The sequence below is a fragment of the Gigantopelta aegis genome, chromosome 3, assembly GCF_016097555.1.
Source record: "Gigantopelta aegis isolate Gae_Host chromosome 3, Gae_host_genome, whole genome shotgun sequence".
Taxonomy (NCBI): domain Eukaryota; kingdom Metazoa; phylum Mollusca; class Gastropoda; order Neomphalida; family Peltospiridae; genus Gigantopelta; species Gigantopelta aegis.
In genome coordinates this window covers 82,660,938-82,685,572 of record NC_054701.1, presented here as the reverse complement: position 1 = coordinate 82,685,572, position 24,635 = coordinate 82,660,938, and the positions used below count along the sequence as shown (strand labels likewise).

At 39.4% G+C, this 24,635-nt stretch overlaps 1 protein-coding gene across 4 annotated transcripts; it reads left to right on the top strand.

The window, feature by feature from the left end:
- Positions 1-927: 927 nt before the first annotated feature.
- On the top strand, positions 928-22,759 carry LOC121369174. Of its 4 annotated transcripts, none has more exons than XM_041494085.1 (6): positions 928-946; positions 14,916-14,989; positions 16,286-16,519; positions 18,050-18,248; positions 18,765-18,864; positions 20,302-22,759. In XM_041494085.1, the coding sequence occupies exons 2-6, from the start codon at positions 14,962-14,964 to the stop codon at positions 20,731-20,733; spliced, it is 993 nt and encodes a 330-aa protein (XP_041350019.1). In that variant the 5' UTR covers positions 928-946; positions 14,916-14,961; the 3' UTR covers positions 20,734-22,759. The 4 variants fall into 4 exon arrangements, with proteins under 4 accessions (XP_041350019.1, XP_041350017.1, XP_041350018.1 ...); XM_041494083.1 differs by lacking the exon at positions 928-946 and adding an exon at positions 2,395-2,624; XM_041494084.1 differs by lacking the exon at positions 928-946 and adding an exon at positions 2,657-2,674.
- Positions 22,760-24,635: the final 1,876 nt, after the last annotated feature.

Below are 24,635 nucleotides of genomic sequence, written 5' to 3'. Positions count from 1 at the left end.
CTTTTTTTTATTTACACTGATTTTTTTCTCTCAAAAAATGTTATTTGAGTTAGTGTGGGTTTAAACATTAATATTATGCTTTAATATAAATTTTAACTTTATTCATTATACAGTTATATGCCAGTTCATCGGTTCCCATTTGACGCAAACGGAGTATATAGTTAACAAATGAACGGGCCTTCTGTCGTAGTTTAGTTATCTCTGTGAATGTGCTAGTATTTAATAGTTATTATAGCAAACTCTTTTTCAAACCTCAACATTGAATAAGATTTGGCACAATGATATTGAAACTACAATCATAACATTTAGACGGCAACTGAACGTTGTCCACCCATTTCAGCCATTCGCAGACTTTTAATTTGTCTGTCTTAATCATGAAGTACGAACGAAATGCCGTCTTAATTCGTAATGGTGCATGCTCCGCCCATTTGAGAGAATGAACCAATAAAATGCCGTCTAAATAGGTTAGAAGGTATTAAGACGTTTCTTCAGAAATAAGATGGGCTACGCTTCGCTCTATACATTCTTATTTGCATTCCCAGGCCGTGGTCACTGCAGGCCAGCCGGCTCCCACAGCGTTTCCAACAACTGGTTAGAACCAACATCCAAGACGAACGCCATCTCATCAGCACGCCCAAGGCACTAGCATATCAACCTTTGCCAGACAATCCGGATGAGGGGGAATTCGCTGTACATCGACTCAAGATGCGGGAGGGACTCAACGCAGTTTGCGTCACCATCTGCCGGAGCGGAATATTCAGCCAAGGACTGCTACTATTGGAGATGGACAACCCGACACTACATCGCGTTCTGAAAACCGTCGCGGGGACTCATTACCGTACCATCACCAAGGCTTTAGCAGACTCCGACTACCGGCAGTTCCTCCCGCAGCTTGAGACCACCGGGTACATCGGATCCCCCTAGACGCCAACCTTTGCTATGACAGGTATCAACCTCCTTTTTGGGCTAGTTAGACTTCAAACGTTTTCGATCGAGTTCAAAATTCTTATGTTTATTTTTTTATAAATAGTCTAACGCATTTTATTTTGGCGCCCGATCAATTGCTCAAAATCACCTTTAAAACTTTTCGGCCGAGCAGTCTCAACTATTTTGGGTTAAATGTTAGAGTCCAGACATGTTTTTGGATGCAGTTACTCTTTGTAGACTTAGGTATTTGTCAAGCTTCACCGAGGAATCGAAACTTAGCCAATCAGAGCACGGCTCCCACTCGGTGATACTTCAAGTTTGCGAAGTGTCTGCTATTCGGTCCGCGCTTGCGTTTGACCGCACTAAATGGCTTTTTCCCAAAACCTGCCCATTTCAAACTCAATCCCCCCCCCGCTCTGGAGTTGGTCACTGGCGAAGTCAGAGATTAAATCCGAAGTGGGCGTGCCTGAACCTCTGTGGATAGGGGCACGTTAAACACAGTTCCCATTCCCATTCTTATTTGTGAAGAAAAGTCTTAATGCCTTGTAATCTATACTTAGGGTATACAACGTTTCAATATATTTGTTGCAAATCATGGGGAAGTATGAATAACTGCTTAACGAAAATACACATCGGCTATTGGGGAAGTAGAAAAACAACAACTTTCATTTATTTCTTCTTTTGAGAATGATATATATTAAAGAATACGTCGCAAGAAAAACAATTTGCCATTCTTAAAAAGAATCATGAGTTTATTTATCCAATGCAATATGTCCACCCAGTAGCAGTGGTAGGTGCAGTTATCTATTCCCCTTGCACACTGTACAGTTTGAGGGGCGTTTTCTACTTATAATATAGCTTCTGTATACTATGCATCCTGTCTACAAAAGTAAAAAAGTGATAGTGTTATTGTATATATATATTTGAAAGGGGTCCATCTATTGTTAAAATGTTGTAACTTCTCTAAAATTAGGAATAGTCATGAAATAAAATGTTCGCGACTCCCTGAATAGCCAACTTGATTGTATTTTACAGTAGTTTAAATTATTCATGCCCACGGAAATCTATGCATGGAATTGCCCATATTGTGGTACACTTTCTACCATAACGCGTGTATACAAAAGTAATATTATATCCAGGGCCGTACCCTCCGGGGGGGGCAGGGGGGGCAGCTGCCCCCCCTGAGAATTATGTCCTTTTTTTTTTTTTTTTTATATATCTCCAGTAATAGCATAGAAATGTTTAATCTTTATAGTATGTTAAAAATTATTTATAAAATTTAGTGCCCCCCCATGGATTTTGGTCAGGGTACGGCCCTGATATCCTGGTTGTCAGCTATGAAAGACTGGTATGAGTGCGGGTCAGGTGATCAAGTCACCTACCCGTCAATTACCCAGAACGTGAAAAGCCAATCGTGATCTATAAATGACTCCTTCCCCTGACGTCATTTTCCTTTTCCTCTCTTCAAGTGATTGCGCAAAGCACATAGAGAGAAAAAACAACAACAAAAAAACAACCCAGAAACGTGTTTATCTTGTTATTTAAACATCACGCATAAATAGGGAGTGAGATATCCATCCGGTCAGGTAACAAAGTGCTAAGAAGTTGGTGTTCTACGTCAAGCAGAACTTTGTGTGTTGAACTGTAGGGCTATAGCGTGTATTAGACATCACATACAAAGGATTTATCTTGCTCAGGTAAGTCCTAGAATTATTAGTCCGCAAAAGATAAAGCCTATTTTGCTCAGGTAAGTGCTAGCATGATGGTCCGTTTAAAGAGACTGTCCTGTCCTAGTAATGAAGCCTTCTTAATGACTTAAGTAACGTATTAGGCGACATACAAAAGTAACGTATTAGGATAAATACTTTTTTTGTTTTTTTGTTTTTTTGTTTTTTTTACAATAATAGTGTGTATATACAGTGTGTTCTGATTGTCATGTTTTTATTTGCAGTAGCTCCTGCTTAAATTTACTTTCTAATATCTTTTTTCCATTCTACAAAAAAAACCCAGGACGATCAAAAACACATTGAACACACGAACACTGGTATTGAGAAGAAGAAAAAGTAGGCCAGCGTGTCATTAGAAAGGCTCTGTTAGTCGGAAACTGTTCAAAGATACATTAAAAATTAATAAAACGTTTTTCATTATTGTAAACGTTAGCCAAAACCCCCAAAACATTACGAAAGCATGAAACAAAATTAGGGGTGACATTTTTAGCTCAATGGCTATAGGCGTCGGAAGCGAAGCAAAGTAGGAAGAGGGGGTATGACCCTCAACTGTGAAGCAGGGGTAACGGGATATAAATGTTGCCTGCCTCTCTCTCTCTCTCTCTCTCTCTCTCTCTCTCTCTCTCTCTCTCTCTCTCTGTGTCTCTCTCTCTCTCTCTCTGTGTGTCTCTCTCTCTCTCTCTCTCTCTCTCTCTCTCTCTCTCTCTCTATATATCTATCTATCTCTCTCTCTCTCTCTCTCTCTCTCTCTCTCTCTCTCTCTCTCTCTCTCTCTCTCTCTCTCTCTCTCCTCCCACACACACACACACACACACACACACACCTCGTTGCTGTCATATGTTGATCAAATGTTCGGCTGAGGTGCGGTGGGGTGTATGATCGGATCACGCTCGGTGCCTCACGATTGGTATGTCAAACGCCGTGATGTATTTTGTCCTGTGTATAAGAAAATGCATACACAATCAAATATGCATTCTATTCAGTAGAAGTAGCTTATTTGGGTTTTCTTTCTGTCACAATCTAACCACACTATATGCTAAAACCAAATAGCCCATGAGCCAGAGGGGTCGGTCGGTACCATTTGGGGGGGGGGGGGGGGGATGCTCATAGTGGATTTTGGCAAGGTTTACATCCCTAAAAATAGCATTGCAACACTCACTGCTTTCTTAGCCAGTGCACCACGACTGGGATGGTGTCTATGGGATGGTGCATATAAAAGATCCCTTGCTGTCAATCGAAAAAGAGTAGCCCATGGAGTGGCGACAATGGGTTTTCTCTTTCAATATCTGTGTGGTCCTTAACCACATGTCTGACGCCATATAACCGTAAATAAAATGTGTTGAGTGCGTCGTTAAATAAAACATTTCCTTCCTTCACTGCGTTCTGTGTGTAACTTGCAAGTACCTCTTGTATCACCCTACCCCACCTCCCATTTGCATATAAGATACATTTGTATGCCTTGGCTAACAGGGTGACTACACTAAACCATTTTAAAATATTTAACAAGACAGTTTAAAATGTGAAGAAGTATCGTTAAATAACCGTCCCCGACTTCACACACAAACATATCTCACTCTTTTTTTTTAACATTGTGACACCATCTCTTTTATTGGTGTTGGATTATATAAATATTCTGTTATTTCATGGTGTGTATATGTAGTTGCAATCTTTTATATTCATTAAAAAATACATATACAACCTCAAAAGTTCGATCATTGGCCTGTCTGTGTCAGTGTGCGTAGAGAAACAGGACACTATTGCTTAGTCAGCTATTGTTATTTTTAAGTCGTGCGGAACAACCACGTCTGTAAACATTTATTTATGGGTTTTTTCCTCCACTCTTTATTGGTATAAAATGATACTGACCTGTCGTGTCTAATTTCAGAATTATGTGATGGGGTGAGGGAGGCTCTAGTGCTGTTTTTAGGGTGGTGGTGGTTTTGTTTAAGGGTGTCAGATCTATTTCATTCATTCGTGCATTCATTCATTCATTCATTCATTCATTCAATGCCTGAAACCGTAGTAGTATAGGGACATCTTAAAAGGTACTCTCTCTCTATCATTCATTCATTCATTCAATCAATCAGTAATGCATAGGGATGGAGATATAGATCGAGGGAAGAATAATCGAAACGTTAAAATTATGTACACGCCAGTGGCTTATTGAAGGGGTGAGCACAGGGTCCATGCCCTCCCAATCGTTTTTTTTTAATTTGCTTACTTTATTAAATTTTGTAAAATCATACATAAATACATACATAGGCCTACATAGTGTGGGTTGCCCCACCAATACCCCCCCCCCCCCCCCCAATATAAAATCATGGCCACGCCAGTGGTACCCACATATCTTGAAAAGTAGTTTTATATGAAAACATACACACAGGGGCGTGTTCTGTCCCGATCGATTCAACCAACATTTGTCGGAGGTGGCGATTGGCATGGGCGTACCTGAATCGTCAGTGGATATAGGCACGTAAATAGAGTTTTGGTTGGTTGGACAGGGGCGTGTCGACAGGGGTACAGTGGTAATTTTACCTTCTGAAAACTGAGTGTCCTTTTTAGTTCAAAAGTACCCTATTTTTGTACGCGGAGAAGACCCTTTATGACTGGGAAATGGAAATGTATTATTTACCGATGCACTCAACACATTTTATTTACGGTTATATGGCGTCAGACATATGGTTAAGGACCACACAGATATTGAGAGGAAACCCGCTGTCGTCACTTTGTGAGCTACTCTTTTTCGATAAGCAGCAAGGGATCTTTTATATGCACCATCCCACAGACAGGATAGTACATACCACGGCCTTTGTTACACCAGTTGTGGAGCACTGGCTGCAACGCTTTATGACTGTACCCTAGTTCTGTTGATATTGCCACCCCACTTATTTGAGTCTACGAACGTCCCTGATACTTAGCCACTTTTTAGGGTAATTTATGGTGTGTGGTTTTTTTAATAAGCGTTCTGGTATGTAAAAGGTAAAGCTTTAATGTTATCTAACAAATAGTTTTTCGTGTTGTTGTTGTAATGCTGTTAAGTTATTTTTTTTTTTTTTTTTTTTTCGTTTTACCGCATACAGCTCAATGTTCAGTTTTTGTTACATCTAAAAGTTAAATTTTGTGTTTTGTTTAACGATATGACCAGAGTATATTGACTTATTAATCACCGGCTATTGAATGTCAAACATTTGATAATTATGAAAAAAATAGTGTTAGAGAAAAAAACTGTTACATTTTCTATTAGCAGCAAAGGATCTTTTATATGCACTTTTCCACAGATAGGACAGCACATACCACGACCTTTAATATACCAGTAGTTGGACACTGGTAAATGGGGGAAAAAATCCGAGAATCTTGGGTCCACCAAGTGAGTTAGATCCTTCGACTCCAAAAAGCCAAACAGATATTTTTAATCGTACATTTTCTTTATAAACATCCCTTAAGACTAAGCTGTCGTGTCCATCTCTTCAGTGTAGTACGTTGATTTTAATATCTGAAGAACTCAGAAGAGGGACGCTATATATCGTAGCATCGTAATGACCAGCAGTGTATTTTTCATGTGACCTAGACTAGAGACTTTTATAGAAAAACAATGAAAACCGTATGAAAGAAAAACGTAAAACGTAAACTGTATAAAATATATATTTAAACACGATATTTGTGCTGTAATATTCATGTGTATAGAAATTATATGTAAAGGGGGAGGGAGGGCGCACAGGCACATTATAAAAGTACATATGTTAGGATAAAACGTAATGGTTTTAATCCTCAAGTCAGATCACAGGCCACTCACATCCCTCTGGTTACTACAGACCAGGGGCCTAATTCACTAAACTCTCGCAACTTTGCGATCTCGCAGTGCAATGCTAAAAGACTTGCAAAGAGGATGTTTTGTTGTCTAGCAGAGCCTAAGAGACCTTTGTGAATTAGGCCCCAGGGGCTTAATTTACTAAACTCTCGCAACTTTGCGATCTCGCAGTGCAATGCTAAAAGACTTGCAAAGAGGATGTTTTGTTGTCTAGCAGAGCCTAAGAGACCTTTGTGAATTAGGCCCCTGGGGCTTAATTTACTAAACTCTCGCAACTTTGCGATCTGACAGTGCAGTGCTAAAAGACTTGCAAACAGGATACTTTGTTGTCTAGCAGAGCCTAAGAGAGCTTTGTGAATTAGGCCCCTGATAGAGGTGTAGAACACTAGATACAAACAATGAATGGAATGTACGTCTTTGGCTCGAGTGTTTGGCGTTGGTAGTACTTAGACTGCGTACAAGTCCTTGTCTTTGAGAAGGTTATAAATCACGTAATACTAATACTGGAGACTGTTATAGGTTGCATAGTACCAAAAAAGAGAGTTCCGTGTCAAAGTTCGAGGTTCAAATATTTACGGAGTAAAAGCAGCTGTGGGTGTGATTTGTAATAATGTGTGACATTGATTATTTGACAATAAATAAATAATTTTTTATTTGTTATACAGTTGTTATGCAGTATATACCAGAAGTTGAAACTAATGCGGGGTACCCCAAAAAATGGAACTGCAATTATCAGCAAAAATGACTGTTGCTATTAAAAACATTAATTAAATCTCTTAAATGGTATGTGGACACCCCCCCCCCCCCCCCCCCCATTTTCTTGCAGGTAGATTAGATGTGAGGTGCCACACTTTTTATTGCTGCGCTTCCTGGGTGTGTTGATACGCTGCTTATATCAGTTTTATTAGTAAACGTTAACATTATCGGCAATAGGAACTGATTTGGTCTATTAAAACCTATAGCTTCCACACACAACACAAATGACGTGAGTGTTTGACCTCTCGGGTTTTATATACTGTTTACCTGTGACGTCAATGTGGTGACCAACACATATATCAGTCTGAAATTCAAGTACTTAAACAGGTATCTCTAAACAGTGTTGGATAAACAAACGTAGCGGTCGAATATTGTGTGTAGAGGGATTATAGAAACGTCTTGTAAAACGGGTGGAATTGGTTGTTCCCTAAAACAAATTTGGAATAAGAATATATTTTGTTTGAGGATACCTTTCAAAAGAAGTGACAAAACTTAGAAACAAAAAGCAGATGTCGTTTGTGACTGGAATCGGTCTGGATTCAGGTCAGGAGATCTATAATCTGTAGCTACCTATATTTTAGTATGTTATTTCGGGTGTGACGAGTAGAAATAGTTCTACTATCAGTGGCGGAAAATCCAGAAAATCCATTAGGGGGGGTGGGGAGGCAGGGACATGAGGTGGAATGCCAATGGAACTTTGGGGGAGGTTTGGAGGGGGATCGTAATTTTTTTTTAAATTAATATATAATAAAATTATAACTATCGCAAAATTTAAGGTGGGGCAACCCCCCCCCCCCCCCCCCCCCACCCCCGATCCGCCTCTGACTATAGCAGCGGTACATTGTCATTTCAAGTCCGGTCAATTAAAGGGACACACCCTAGTTACGTTTATTTGTTAACCATTACGGCGTTGTTTTTCGCTATTAAACCCCATTTTTCACAAATAAAATTGCACTTTACTTACATTTTATTATTTAGAAAACACATTTCCATTCACCTGAAGTGCTTTTTGGTAATCCTGATGTTTGTAAAACCACGAAATGCATTTTTTGCATTTTTTCACAAAACGTGTTGTCGAGAAAAAACCGTTAAGCAAGCGAGGTCCAATCTATTTTTAATGTCACAGACGTTGGTATATCACGTGACCGTTATCATTTTGGTTCGGTTTGTTTTCTCGTGCACGGTTCGCGCAAACAACATCCGATTTGTTGTTGTTCATATGTGAGATTTTTCTTCACAGTTCGTGAACATTTTCAGTAACAATAAAGTTCAAACAAGTAAGTGTCTCAATACAAAACGTTACAAACCCTTAAAACCAATAATTTTGCTAAGTCTTACGATATCTGGAGAGGGGATACAACCAGGACAGAACAGTTGGAACATGTCCAGGAGAGGTGAAAAGAACGCACCCCTAGTCTGTGCGCACTCTGTGAAATTTGTCGTGACGTAGGCATTGTTGTGCTTCGAGCGACATCTACCGGTGACATCACAATACTAACTTTCAAAATTATTTCAAGCAATTGGGACATGGTATTTATCGATATAAAACCTGCTTTTTCACTCCATTTGATAAAAACGTGATCCAAGTGTGTTACAGGTTTGTAGATTAACCAAATTATAATTTATTTTCGCTAGATGGAACTAGGGTGTGCGGCTTTAACTATCATAAACGGCTCTAATACGTGAAAGATTATCATGGAATAAAGCTCAGCTGTGTCTGGCTGCTCAGGCAAATAAGTCCATGTTGGCACTATTTAGATACCAAAAAAGGTTCGGAGATACTATGATAACTAGTTTTAACTTATGGGTAAAAAATCTGGGGTATTGCTAGAAGCAAGGTAATAGAAGCCATTCAGATTAAATTTTGTAAACACCTTTTAAAGGTGGGGAAGTCAGTAAAAAATGTTATGGTGAGTGTGGAAGAGCTTCTCTTCAACTTATTTACATGACTCGTGCTATCAAATACTGGTCTAAATTAATACAGCTTCCTCTTTTCAGACTGCCCAGACAGAGTTATGTCATGCTTAAATCTCTTGATGATGCAGGTCATACTACTTGGGCGACAGGCATTAAACAAATTCTTTTCAAACTTGGTTTTGTATTTGTATGGATAAGCCAGGATGTGGGAGACATCAGTAGTTTTATTAATATATTTAAGCAAATACTATATGATATTCTACAACAAGAATGGGCATCCTCTATGAGCGGTTCAGATTCTGGCTATTATTATAACCAGTATAAATCTCTATTAAATGTTGAATGTTATTTATACATGAATATCCCCTTGAGATTCCAGATTGCATTATCAAAATTTAAATGTAATAGTTTTGGTTTATGTGTAGATACAGGTAGATTTAATAATATTGTATATGCACTTTTTGTCAAGATAATAAACAGGTTTTTTTTATTGAAGATTAGCTCTATGTATTATTTTTATGCAAAAAATATAGCTATTTGAGAAATATGTACATTTTACCCTTTGTGAAAGTAAATGCTGATCTACCATTAACAATTATCTTCATTAATCTGATGTCATCTCAAAACGAAAGAAAGAAAGAAATGTTTTATTTAACGACGCACTCAACACATTTTATTTACGGTTATATGGCGTCAGACATATGGTTAAGGACCACACACATATTTTGAGAGGAAACCCGCTGTCGCCACTACATGGGCTACTCTTTCCGATTAGCAGCAAGGGATCTTTTATTTGCGCTTCCCACAGGCAGGATAGCACAAACCATGGCCTTTTTTGAACCAGTTATGGATCACTGGTCGGTGCAAGTGGTTTACACCTACCCATTGAGTCTTGCGGAGCACTCACTCAGGGTTTGGAGTCGGTATCTGGATTAAAAATCCCATGCCTCGACTGGGATCCGAACCCAGTACCTACCAGCCTATAGACCGATGGCCTAACCACTACGCCACCGAGGCCGGTCTCAAAACGAAAAAATTATACTAAATTTATCAAAATTCTTATATTATGTATTTAGATTGAGAATGAATGGTGAACTTTTTTTGCACTGAATATTTATAAATGCACTGCCTTACTATTACTATAATATAAAATTAAATGGCAGACCGTTATGTGACTAAATCATGTAACGCATGCTCTTAAATTGTGTAAAGTGATTGTATTTTGGGCCAGAGGCCTTTTACTGAATAAACTGTCTGTCTGTCTGTCTGTCTGTCTGTATAATACGTGAAAAATATGCTATAGTGTTTAAAAATTAGGGTATGTCCCTTTAATAGTTCTGTCTGTCGACCTGATGCCTTTAAACAGGAAACAATGGTTGTTTTGTATGTAGAATATACAACTACTTTCAATGCAGCATATCCGGCCTCTGATCATCTTGAGTCATATTAATATGAAGACATCCCCACAAAAAACAACAACAACACAACAATAACAAAACTTCCTCCTTCGTGACACTGATCATAGATAATAAATGCCGGATCTAGGAAGTGGGAGGGGGGAGGGGGGGGGGGGAACACCAGGACGAACTCGTGACAAAAAGGTAACCCCTTCCCCCAACCCCCCCCCACATCACACCGAAACAAAAGCCTCCCAAAATCCCAACCCAGCAAAAAAAACCAAAAAAAAAATAAAACAAACAACCCCCCCACCCCCACCCCCAAACCCTCCCCCCCAAAAACACACAACCAAAACAAAACAAAACAAAACAAACAACAAACAAAAAATAACCACAAAGAAAACAGAACACCCCTCACCCAGAAAAAGGGGGACTTGAATATATTTAGGGGTACGGCTCCCCTGGTACTCCTGTCCTGGACGGAGGAGCCGGTTGAGGCCGACACCTGCGCCCAAGACAGGCGTGCGCTACAACAGCTTGTCCTGAATGTGCATGTTAAATTATCTGACCTGACCTGACATCCCCTAGTACCCCATTCCTCCCACACCTTAACCTCTGGAGATTAAGCGAGTACGGGTTCAGCACTCGTCACAACTTTGGGTCTAAAATACCGCTTCGTGTCCACACATTACCTGTACAGGGTTTTAAAGTGAAACTTGAACCTACTTACACCAACAACATAGTGTCACCCAGCACCACCTGATTCACCCAGCGTAATCTAGAAAGTGTGACTCACTATAGATATGCACTCAAGGATGAAGCGGTTTACATACATAATTATCTCTACATTTAAACGAATATACCTCGTCAGTTCTCAACTTAATAAATATAGTAAAAATAGACACACTCATACCTGGTTATTTGACAATGCTACTTATATCATGGGCAGATCCATAATTGATTTCTGGTACGGGTGAGCAAATTTAAAATGATTATGACATATGCATAATTATATTTTATGCGTGGTCTGCTGGCCAAATTAAGCCATAATATAGGGGCGGGACGTAGACCACTGGTGAAACGTCCGTCTGTGGGCCCATTGGGCTATTTCTCGTTCCAGCCAGTGCACCATGACTGGTGTATATATATATATATATATATATATATATATATATATATATATATATGAAAGGAAAAAGAAACGTCGGGTCAACTTTAAAGCCAGCAGATCAAATTGTATGACACGATATGTACAATTGTACTACATATCTATGAAGGACGGACACTAATAATAATACTGTCAATTTTTGTTTATTGAAATGTGAAAGAAAATGGCAACATAATCCGATTGCAGGTGAGGGTACCCCCCTATAATTGAAATCAAACACTCATGGAAACAATTCATTAGTATCCATCACATGTCATTTAATTCTCGTTGGTCTGTGTATGAGTCCACTAGTCTCACTGGTCTCACTAGTACCGTGTGTGACCACCCCGTGCCTATGTAGCTGCCCTGACCCTCCTGGTCATGGAATTCATCAAGGCATTTACACTCCTCATTGGAATGTTATTCCATTCGTCTACCAAGGCATCTCTGAACTGGGCAAAGGTGATGGGTGAATTTGGACGATTCCTCACTCTCCTGTCCAACTGATCCCACAAGTGCTCGATGGGTGACAGATCGGGGCTGTAAGCGGGCCAGTCGAGGGGGACGATGTTGTTCGCTGCAAGGAAGTCCCTACACACTCTTACAACATGCGGCCTCGCGTTGTCTTGTTACAATGTCAGGTTGTTTTGCTGAACAAAGGGCACGGCGAAAGGCTGCAGGATCTCATCCCTATATCTGACGGCTGTCAGGTTCCCAGCGATGACCACCAAAGGCGTTTTCAACCCATGGGAAATTCCACCCCAGACCATGACTGAGCCACCCCCAAATCTGTCCCTCTCATCAACGCAAGCGTCGGCAAATCTCTCCCCATGACGTCGATACACGCGACATCGCCCGTCCGACCGGAAAAGTGTGAACCTTGATTCATCCGTGAATCATGCGGAACCTTCCCGGTGCTGTGCACGCAGCTTATTCATCCGACGTTGTCGACTTAATGGCGTCAGAGGGAGAGCAACGTAGGAACGACGCGCAACGAGATTGGCCTCTCTCAGTCGATTCCCTACAGTTTTGGGGTGGATTGGACGATTGTGGGTGCCTATGGTGTTGCGAGCAGTTTCGGTGCCGAGACTTTACATGTGGGCAACCCTTCCTGTAACCCGTAAACGTATCACAAGACGTTGTATGATTCGAACATTTACACCAAATTGCACGGCAACTTATCTTTGCGTATAACCTTGCATGAGCTGTGAAATTGCTTGACCCCTCTCAACTTCGGTCAAGCGTGGCATAATGGCAATTAAACGTTTACCAAATAACGGATCGGATTATGTTCTGTAACGGGTAACACTACGATGTGGTATGAGTTATACCCCCAACTTCGTCCGAATCATACTTTTGCACGTGCCTTTGGTGATTTTCATTGTCTTGCCATACGCCGCTCCCTTTCACACTTCATTGAGTGTGGATTCAGGGTATAATGCACAATAACCCAATGAGTTATTTGTACAACTTCCATACAAATCCGCCCACTTATTTAGGAATTTTTCCAGAATTTATGACCCGACGTTTCTTTTTTTCCTTTCAGTATATATATATATATATATATATATATATATATATATATATATATATATATATATATATATATATATATATATACTCTTCATAAAACTCTAATAAGAATTTACAATTGCCAAAATTGTAAGGTATATTAGCTGTGGGGAATGGTTATATGATAATAGTGAATTAATTGGGCAAACATTACAACCGGTAGTTCAGTATTACAGTAGGTTTTATGACCACCAAAGATCTTGAAGGACGATTGGGGTCAGAAGTGAAATTTGAAAGTTGACGGGTTTTTTTTTTATCATATTCAAACAATAAAAATGACTAAAAACAAAACAACTGTATGATCAACAGAATGAAAAAGATTGACAGAAATAATGTTCCTCAGTGATTAATGGACCTTCCTGGAAATTATCAAAATCGAGAATGACACCCCACGCATGTGTACGGGGCAACTGCGTGATGCACGTGCTATGAAATGCGTTTCGGTGTGTTGATAAATAGACCTGAACGCTCTTTACTAGGATGTCTGTGGTCAAAACGTATGTTTGGTCTAATAGTTGATATTAACATTAATATTTCAGGTTCCCTTACTTTTTTTGAAAAGTATATATAAAAAATTTAGTTGTTGGTGGACATTCCAAAACGCCCCCCCCCCGTAGATATTGTCTCGCAAATAAAGCCACTCCACTCATTTACCATGTTTTTTGAATGAATTTATTTAACGACACCACAGCAGATTTTAAAATTACGACTATTTGGTGTCATGGTCGAAAAATAATAAGAAGAGGAAAATGAGAGGAACCCTGCTGCAATCACATAATATAAGCGTACGAGACGGGGCAGGGTGGGTGGGGGTGGGGTGTCAACTGACCCCCTAGTGCTGGAGTGAAATCTCAAATTCGGGCAAAATTGATAATGGATATTCGGGTAAAATTTTACCATGTATTTCCATCATTCTACCCTCAAAATCAGTTATAATCCATGTAAATTTGCTTAGTGATTCATTTGCAACCCTTTGTAGCTGTTTGGTAGTACTACTAATTATATTAATAAATGCCCCCCCTACAAAAATGGGAGCCCATACGCCTATGCCGCCACATGGGCTATTCTGGGCTATAATAAAGCAGCAAGGGTTCCTTTGGGATAGTATATATAGAGAATAATACATGAGTGGCCGTTAGATACCATTTATCTCACAACGAGTTGTTTTCAAATGTATCTAACGAGCGAAAGCGAGTTTGATACGTTTTTAAACAATGAGTTGTGAGATAAATGGTATCTAACGGACACGAATGTATTATTCTATTTCTTACATATCCTCAAAAAACAGGTTTTAAGCAAATTTTAACATATTTATCGACTAAAAAATATTTATAACCCTTTGCACTTGTAGCTGACTTACGCGTCACAGACACATGATTGCCAGGTTAACTATACGTCACAGTCTAATGGATTTCCACCGTGCTGGGTTTTTTTGACGTATAGCATTGGTGACCTGGTCATCACCTAGGAGCAGCCAGTCGTATGTCTTCAAATTGTTAACACACATACGTGTGTAAACAACTGTGTGTTATCAAAAATAGCGCATGGTGTTCTCACCAACGGGTGTGTAAGAAAGCGCGGTCTTTGGTGTATCGGCTGTAAGTGGAAACGTTTTCCTTTTTATTACAATAAAAGTCTTTTATCTTTTTGTTTGTTTTTTACAGAATACTGAACTCTGAATGTAAACACTGACGTCCATCGTCCATCGCCATGTCGAAACTGATCTATTTCTTCAACGGTAATTTACAACCAACATTTAAATGGATCAAAATATAGATGAATGAATGGATGGATGAATGGATAGACATATAGAAAGATAAACGGATGGATAGAAAGATAAATGGATGGATGGATGGATGGAAAGAAAAATAAATGGATGGATGGATGGATAGATAAAGAATGAATGGATATATAGATAAATGGATGGGTGGATGTGAGGATGGATGGACGGACGTTAGGTGGATAGATGGATGGATAGTTAGATGAATGGTTGGATGGTTGGGTGGATGAATAGTTGGGATGGATAGTTGAATGAATGGGTTCATGGATGGATGGTTGGATGAATGGATGGATGGATAGTTGGATGGATGGATAGTTGGATGAATGGGTGGATGGACGGATGGATGGATTGATGGATAGTTGTATCAATGGATGGATGGATGGATCAATGGATGGATGGATGGATAGTTGGATGAATTAATGAATGGACGAAAGTATTCACTTATTGTGCCCCTTGCATTAAGAAAATTCATGACTTTCAAAGTGAAACCAGACATTTTATTAAATTGTCGGTATAAGTAACAGGAGATTTCCAATACAAAGAGATTTGCGTAACTCTCACGTCACTGCACGCAGCTTGGTTTTCAAAATACAATCCCAAATTGCTAAACCTTTTTGTCCTAGTATAATTCTGTTTGTTTGTTTTGTTTAACGACACCACTAGAGCATATTGGATGTCAAACATTTGGTAATTTTGACTCGTAGTCATCAGTGGAAACCCGCTACATATTTCCAAGGGATCTTTCATATGCACTTTCCCACAGACAGGAAAGCACATACCACAGCCTTTGACCAGTTGTGGTGCACTGGTTGGAACGAGAAAACCCTCAATCAGTTGAATGGATCCACCGAGGTGGTTAGATCCTGCGACGTAAGCACCTCAGGCGAGTACTCAAGCAACCGAGCTAAGTCCTAATTCACAAAGGTCTCTTAGGCTCTGCTAGACAACAAAGCATCCTCTTTGTAAGTATTTTAGCATTGCACTGCGAGATCGCAAAGTTGTGAGAGTTTAGTGAATTAGGCCTCTGGTTCATAAAGACGTATAATATCAGGCGCAGATATAAGGAGATGACAGGTGGTCCGGTTCCTCCCCCCTCCCTTATAACAGGCGTCCTGACAGTTTAATATTAATTAGACCCTACCGATCTCGAGGGTTCTTTCTACCTCCCCCCTTTAAAAAAAAAATAATTCTCCCCATCAGCTTGGAATTTTCTAAACCTAAACTTGTAATGGAGTAAATTTTATTTTGTTGCAGATTCGTGTGTTCCAGTTAGATATCCATGTAAACCTGGTACAGACAACTTAGCAGACCCGTGTGACTGTCAAACCTTCTACGAATGTCAAACTACAGGATATACATTCCTTCAACGTCAATGCGCTGGTGGTCTTTTCTGGAACCACCTGAATGGTTTCTGCCAGAACCAAAACGACATTGCTATAAAACAGAAATTATGTATACCAAATACACCTTGGATGAGATGCGCCAATGGTGAGTATTTGAGTGTGCGTGTTTACATCTCAAGGCCCCGTTCCACAAAGCGATCTTAGCCCCAAGATCACCTTAAGTGCATAGCTACCTTATGCACTAAGGTGATCTTAGTGCTAATATCGCTTCGTGGAACGGGGCCCAGGTCTGTAGAAATGAGTGTTGGAGGTGGGTACAATCTCTAGTAGATGGGGCATAATCTCTAGTGGGAAGGGGAGGAAGGCACAAGCTATACATTTATCTTTGTATAGAGTAGGACAAAAAACAACAACAACAAATCGTACATTTTTGTTGTCCTCATGTGTGGTGTGGAGCACAGGTCCCGCCTTCCCGGTTGCTAATGACCAGCTACTTTTCAAGGGTCCCATACACAAACATGACTACATACCAAAGATGTTGATACAGCCTCTCTTTCGTGGCACAGCACTCGATGTTTCCAAGTGGAACCCACTCTAGTATTATTCAACCCTAATGTTTTCTAGACAACATGGTATACCCACACAGTTGTATTTATATATCTGCACGTCTTAATGGAATTCCACTGCATTTTTGCAGCAGGAAAAAAAAATGGCGTCACTGGTCACTTTAATTTTTTTAATATTTCAAGATACTGAACCGCTAACGAAACGATATATCGATCAGCATATGACTGGAATGATCATGTTATAATAATGGTGAGATGATAATAGTGGTGCTACTGATGGTGATGATAAGGATGTTGATGACGTTAAGGATGCTGCTGCTGCTGCTGATGATGATAATGATGTTGATGATGATGATGTTGTTGATAATAATAAGGATGTTGATGATGATGTTGTTGTTGATGATGATGATGATGTTGATTATGATGACAAGGATGTTTATGATGATGACGATAAAGATGATGATGATGATGATGGTGATGATGATAAGGATGATAATAATAAGGATATTGTTGATGATGATGATGATATTGTTGATGATGATAAGGATGTTTATGATGATGATAAGGATATTGATGATAATGACGATAAAGATGATGATGATGATGATGATGACGACGACGATATATATGATGATGATGGTGATGATGATGTTGTTGTTGATGATGATGATGATGTTGATGATGATGATGATGACGATGTTGATGATGATGATGACAATAAGGATGATAATAATAAGGATGACGATATGATGAAGATGATGATGATGATTATGATGATGATAAGGATGATGATAAGGATGATGATGATGAATGATGACGACGGATGTATGTTGATGATGATGATGATATGTTGTTGTTGATGATGATGTTGAGGATGTTTAGGATGATGATGACGATAGGATGATGATGAGGATTGATGATAATGATAATAAAGATGATGATGATGATATTGTTGTGATGATGATGATGATGATGATAAGGATATGATGATATGACGATAAATGATGATGATGATGATGATGATGACGATATATATCGACGATGGTGATGACGTCGATAATGATGATGATAATAATGATAATAATCTATTTTATTCCAACTGTTTTCAGTATCCTCAGACTCCGATCTTTCTGCCCTGTCTTTTAAATGCACTGGTTCCACCCTGATTCCTACGACTGTCACGGAGGGTCTCCCAGCCGAGGCAGACGACACGGGGGCCATAGTGGGTGGCATTATAGGCGGATTACTGGTGGTCGCCATCATTGTAGCTGTCGTGATTTTTCTTGTCAAGAAAGGAAAACCTTTAAGGTACTTACTGTAAAAAAATATCATATATTATATAGTCTAATATACTCATTTGTGCTCGATTAATTAGGTCTTTGTACAATAAAATACGTTTTCAATTAATCAATCAATCAATCAATCAATAAACTCATACATCAGAAACATTTATAAAGTAGTATGGGGAAACGCTGACCTCATAAAACATTTGAATGCTTTCTAAGAACACATGACTACTTGATACATTGTATAGGCGGTGATTTGAGAAAGTTTGACTATATATACCATTATTAGACTTAGAATACGTGTTGTTGGGTGTTGTTGTTGTTTGTTTGTTTTGGGGTTTTTTGGGGGAGGGAAGGGGCCAGTGTTGTTTATATATGCTTAGTTTTATTACATGCGTTAACCTCATAATTCCAATTTAAAGCATCCATCTTTCCCTCTTCATCTACCCACATACCTACCTTCCCAAATATCCATCCATCCATCCATCAATCCTGTTATTTAATTAAAAGCACATTAATAGTTTTAATTCTATTTCAGCGAGTATATACCGCATCCACGTGTGAGAAAGTCCGTAAGTAACCCAGAGTACAACAATGCCGAAGAACCCTACGCTGAAATCAACAATTTCAACAACATGGTAAGAAAAAACACATATTGATTTTTTTAAATTATTTACCAAAAGAATAACATCAGATCTATCATGCGAGTCGGTGTAGGATCGAATCCTGTCAGATGACACTTTGTGCTTTTTAAAAGATTATATTTACTGGGTCGACGTTTCTGCTGGTGGACCAATAGTCTTCGCAGGTTCGAATCCTGCCACTTGACACTTTGTGTTTTTAAAAATTAATACCTTGGTTCCTGTCAGTAGATCTAACCCACCTCATGGTCCATTCTATGACAAGATGACAAGGTCATGTAGCCTGTCAAATGTCTCTCGAGAAAGCTATCTTTGGTTCCTGGAACTGTGCTTATAAAACTTTAAAGTTTAAACTCTAATCTTTAATAACGCCACAGGCATGCAATTTTTATGGCGTTGCCATCACGTTAAAGTCTCAGACTTTAATAGCAGTCTTGAGTCTAGACTCTATTTTTTTTATAAGCATGAGACCTGGTAGGGACACCCAAGCAGGATTGGTTAAATAGTACCTATAGAGGCTCTAGACTAATACGGATATTTAACGCTGTCAAAGACGTTTGAGTTGTGCCAGAACTAGCTTATTGGTCATAGGTTTTAATGTGCACGTTCAGAACAAGTTGTTATAGCACACGCCTGTCATGGGCACAGGTGTCGACTTTCTCCGGTTCCTCCGTCCAGGACAGGAAAAGGTTTGGGATGGGTGGGAGAAGGGGTCGCCCAAGCTAGCATGTACTAGCTTATTTGTAGAGATGTGCCTTTAAACCGCAGCTCAGTGCAATTTTGTGATATGACAGAACACACCAGAAACCTAAGAATCGTAGGAAATGTGAACAAATGTCGGATACTGTGCCTCCCGAAGATCCAGCATATTTTTAAAAGTTCTGCTCATGTCAGAAATATACTTTCTTTCGTTTTGGAGCTAACTGAGATATTATTTTCATTTTATGATAATTACAACATGGAAATGGCGCGTGCCTTTGATACTGTTAAGGCGTAGCTCGGAACTGGTTTAGGAAATATATGAAATGTTAGCCCGAGTACTCTTCACGAGAGCATTATGACTGTCCGAATGTTCGTCTGCTACTTTATGGCTAGAATACTCGGGCTAATAAGAAATGGGTTAATGAGAGAGAGAGAGAGAGAGAGAGAGAGAGAGAGAGAGAGAGAGAGAGAGAGAGAGAGAGAGAGAGAGAGAGAGAGAGAGAGAGAGAGAGACAGACAGACAGACAGACAGACAGACAGACAGAGAGAGAGAGAGAGAGAGAGAGAGAGAGAGAGAGAGAGAGAGAGAGAGAGAGAGAGAGAGAGAGAGAGAGAGAGAGAGAGAGAGAGAGAGAGAGAGAGAGAGAGAGAGAGAGAGAGAGAGAGAGAGAGAGAGACATGACTTTATTGATAAGTTGAATTTAAACTATTCATCCCATTTTTTCTTGACAGGATGACCCGGAATACAAAGACGGTACTATGAATAAACCTGCACTTCCACACAGAACGGAAATTGCTACTGCGCCCGTGATAAGCATTAAACAAAAGAACTCCGTATTTCACGAGGAAGTGGCATACGACAACCCTGGCTATGCTCGGGACACTTCCGATTCACGTGACATCACAATTAGCATGAATCAGGAAACTGCGAAGGAAGACGAAGACATTAATAAGCAGCCATTCTACTCTACCTTGGATAGATCTTCTCTGCAAATACCCCAGCCAATGTCGTATACCAGTCTGAGAGAAAGTCAACAGGCGTCACTGAATGGCGTGGGGCAGGTTGATGATGAGGGGTACCAAGTCCCTACACCAAAAGAAGACGAGCCGCAGTATGAGTTGGAGAATAACCGAATACACATCAATCCTAAAGTTGGATTGTAAATGTAATTCGTAGTTCAGGTACAAATCCAAGAAGTGGATATTGGGATGTGCATCCTCTCCCCTAATTGGGTTTTGACCCCTGGGTCACAGCCTACTTTGGAATACTACAGATGCCCCTTTCTAAAGTTGCATCTCACCCCTAAATAAGTCTTGACTCCACCTCTTCGTATGATCAGCATGACGAAATATGCTAAAGATGGGCCGTAGATGTTCATAAGCATTAGAAAAGGGACAAGCACACATACTTCCAATATGGTGTGTGAAGGTTCGTTCATAGCTAAAAAAAATAAAATAATACACAGAAATTGCAAGAACGGATTGTGAACGTTCTCATTATGAGTTAAACAAAGGGACGGATCTGTGCACGTAAAAATCTCGAAGATGATTTCTGCGCCCATCTATGTTACAAATACGAATATATCATTAACATTTTCCCAAATAAAACATAATTCACAAATTCTTGTGGAGACGTCATAGGGGTGACGAGTTCAGGATCTTCGTCTTTCCAGATGTCTTGATGTTAGATTAATAGTCCATACGTGTTGATTTTCAAAAATGGTATTTCTGCATCGACATGGCATTATAAAGAGTAGCCAAAAGTATTTTAATAGTCTGATGAATAACAATGGCTGTCCTCCCTGCTCCAGTTAGCAACATGGTTACTCGAACATTAATACATATAAACGATAGTTTGTTTCTCTATTTAAAATTATATTTAATGTTTAGTATGTGCCTGTCAGTGCGCCCGTGTATGTTTAGTGTGTGTGTGTGTGTGTGTATGTGTGTGTGTTTAGTGTGTGTATGTGTATGTGTGCGTGTCTGTCTGTGTGTGTGTGTGTGTGCGTGTGTGTGTAAATTATATATTTGTGTATGTTTGGTGTTAGATGCAATAATGTGGCGCTGATTTCTTTTAAGGTAAAATAAGTCGACATTTCCCGCTGTTTAATTGTATTCATATAGTCACCATCACTGAACATTAGACATCTAATGAAGACTATGTACTTCACTATCACTGAACGTTAGACCTAATGGAGACTGTACTTCACTATCACTGAACGTTAGATCTAATGGAGACTGTACTTCACTATCATTGAACGTTAGATCTAACGGAGTCTGTACTTCACTTTCACTGAACGTTAGATCTAATGGAGACTGTACTTCACTATCACTGAACGTTAGATCTAATGGAGACTGTACTGTATATCACTGTCACTGAACGTTAGATCTAATGGAGACTGTACTTCACTATCACTGAACGTTAGATCTAATGGAGACTGTACTTCACTGTCACTGAACATTAGATCTAATGGAGTCTGTACTTCACTGTCACTGAACGTTAGATCTAATGGAGACTATACTTCACTGTCACTGAACATTAGACATCTAATGGAGACTATACTTCACTGTCACTGAACGTTAGATCTAATGGAGACAGTACTTCACTGTCACTGAACATTATACATCTAATGGAGACTGTACTTCACTGTCTCTGAACATTAGATCTAATGGAGACTGTACTTCACTATCACTGAACGTTAGATCTAATGGAGTCTGTACTTCACTGTCACTGAACATTAGACATCTAATGGAGACTATACTTCACTGTCCCTGAACATTAGACATCTAATGGAGACTGTAATTCACTGTCACTGAACATTAGATCTAATGGAGACTGTACTTCACTTTCACTGAACGTTAGATCTAATGGAGACTGTACTTCACTGTCACTGAACGTTAGATCTAATGGAGACTGTACTTCACTGTCACTGAACGTTAGATCTAATGGAGACTGTACTTCACTGTCACTGAACGTTAGATCTAATTGAGACTGTACTTCACTAGCACTGAACATTAGATGTAATGGAGACTGTACTGTATATCACTATCACTGAACATTAGACATATATATATATATATACTCAACAACGAATGTTTAGCTAATGTTAAAAGAAATGGCATAACATTTATAAATTAACCTATATTTATTAATTAGTATTCACATCTAAAATGTTTACCATTTACAAACAACATAAACTCATCAACCTTTGCCTTAACACAACAAGAGGACCTGGTTTTCTTTTAAGTTTATTGAACCATGGCAAATTTAAACGTCATAAAAGATATTTGCTAAACTTTCGTTGTTGAATATATATATATATCTAATGGAGATTATGTACTTCACTATCACTTCATCTCAAACATTAGACAGTTGTGTCTAATGGAAACTGAACTTCAATATCACTTAACATTAGATAAGTCTGTCTAATAGAAATAATGAACTTTACTATCACTGAGCTTTAGATCTATTTAATTGAACCCATGAACTTCACTATCACTGAACATTGGAATCTACTTGGACGCTTGGCTTTCTATTATATATCATTTCGTTGATGTTAATGTCATGTTGATATTACTTCTGTAATAAATTTCTAATTTTATTTTACCTTTTTGCTGTTGTACACACGTACATCATCTGCCAATATTCTGCTGTGCCTGCATCTGTACAAGAAAGACAAACGAGAGCGAACTATTTCCGTAGTTTATTGAAAGACAGAAAGCATCCATTTTCCTCTCTGAGATCCAGCGATATGGCAGTGACTTCTAGTATACATCACATTTTTTCAATATTCAGTTACATTTTAGACATACAAACATAGGCGTCGGAGGTAGAGGTTGGGGAAAGAGGACAGTGCCTCCACAACTCTGAACATTATGCATTGGCCCTTCCAGTGGAGGATCTGGGATATTGTAGGGGGGGGGGGGGGTGTGTGTGTGTGTCACAAAATGCCAAAAAGTGACATCCGCAAGAGGGTTCGGGGACATGCTCCCTGGAATTTTTTTTGAAATTGTTAAGAGGCGTTTTCAGGTCAACATAGTATTGTACGAGTATTTGTGGATGGAGATTTTTAAAAAGATATTTTAAAAGGACAACAAATTGAGGGGATGGGTGTTCGTCGCGGCACCACCCCCGGGAGCCCCTTCTGGATCCGCCAATGCCCTCCAACTGAAACTCAAATTAGTATATAATTGTCCCCTCCAGTTGCTAGCTTCTTCGACGCCTTTGTTGGAGTGTCATCTAACCCTATTCTGTTTATATGTGAGAACAGAGCTAAAATGCACCGTGTGTTAAAAACTGTCATTTTCCAATAACCAAACGGTCGTCAGGTATTGCAGGGTCGTAGCTATTCGCCAACGGGGTGCAAGGGGATAGGCACTTATATATAAGTTTAATGTTATTAACACGTTCCAAACTGGAACTTGCAACTCCAGAAAATAAAAGCAAAAAAAAAGCCCCTTTCAAAAGTGTCCTTTTTTGTTCCCCGAGAAGGCCCTTTATTAGCGTATCCTGATTCCTGTTCTACTCCACCCGATTAATTGTAGGCTAGGCACGGCCCTGTATCATGTCTAAATAGTGTCACAGACATTTAGTTTACTCATATAATTAAATTTGCATGTCAGTAACTAGTACACACGCTAAAAGAAAAGACAAACTTGACATCCCTGTCCAAAACCGACTGATTCTGTGTTTCTGGTAGGGGTGTCGGCTTTTTTACTGTAGAATTTGCACTAGTTGGAAACATACAGGTTTAATGTTATTAATGTACATCCAAAATGATCAACTACAGGTCAGGGTGATACAGACTCGTAAGAACGATGTGTGAATTTGGGGATGGGGAACAAACACATTAAAAAATAATAATAATAATAAACAAAACAAAAAAATATATATATACATATATGGTAAAACAAACATAAGTAAGTGTCAGGTATGTGACCCCCGTCCCCCCCCCCCCCCCCCCCCCCCCCCCCCCCCCACTCTGGCTCCTACAGGTGTGTATTTTAGACATGCGAAACACGGGTGTTCGGGGCCTGGTCTGCGGTTATAAGTTGTGAGTAGCTAT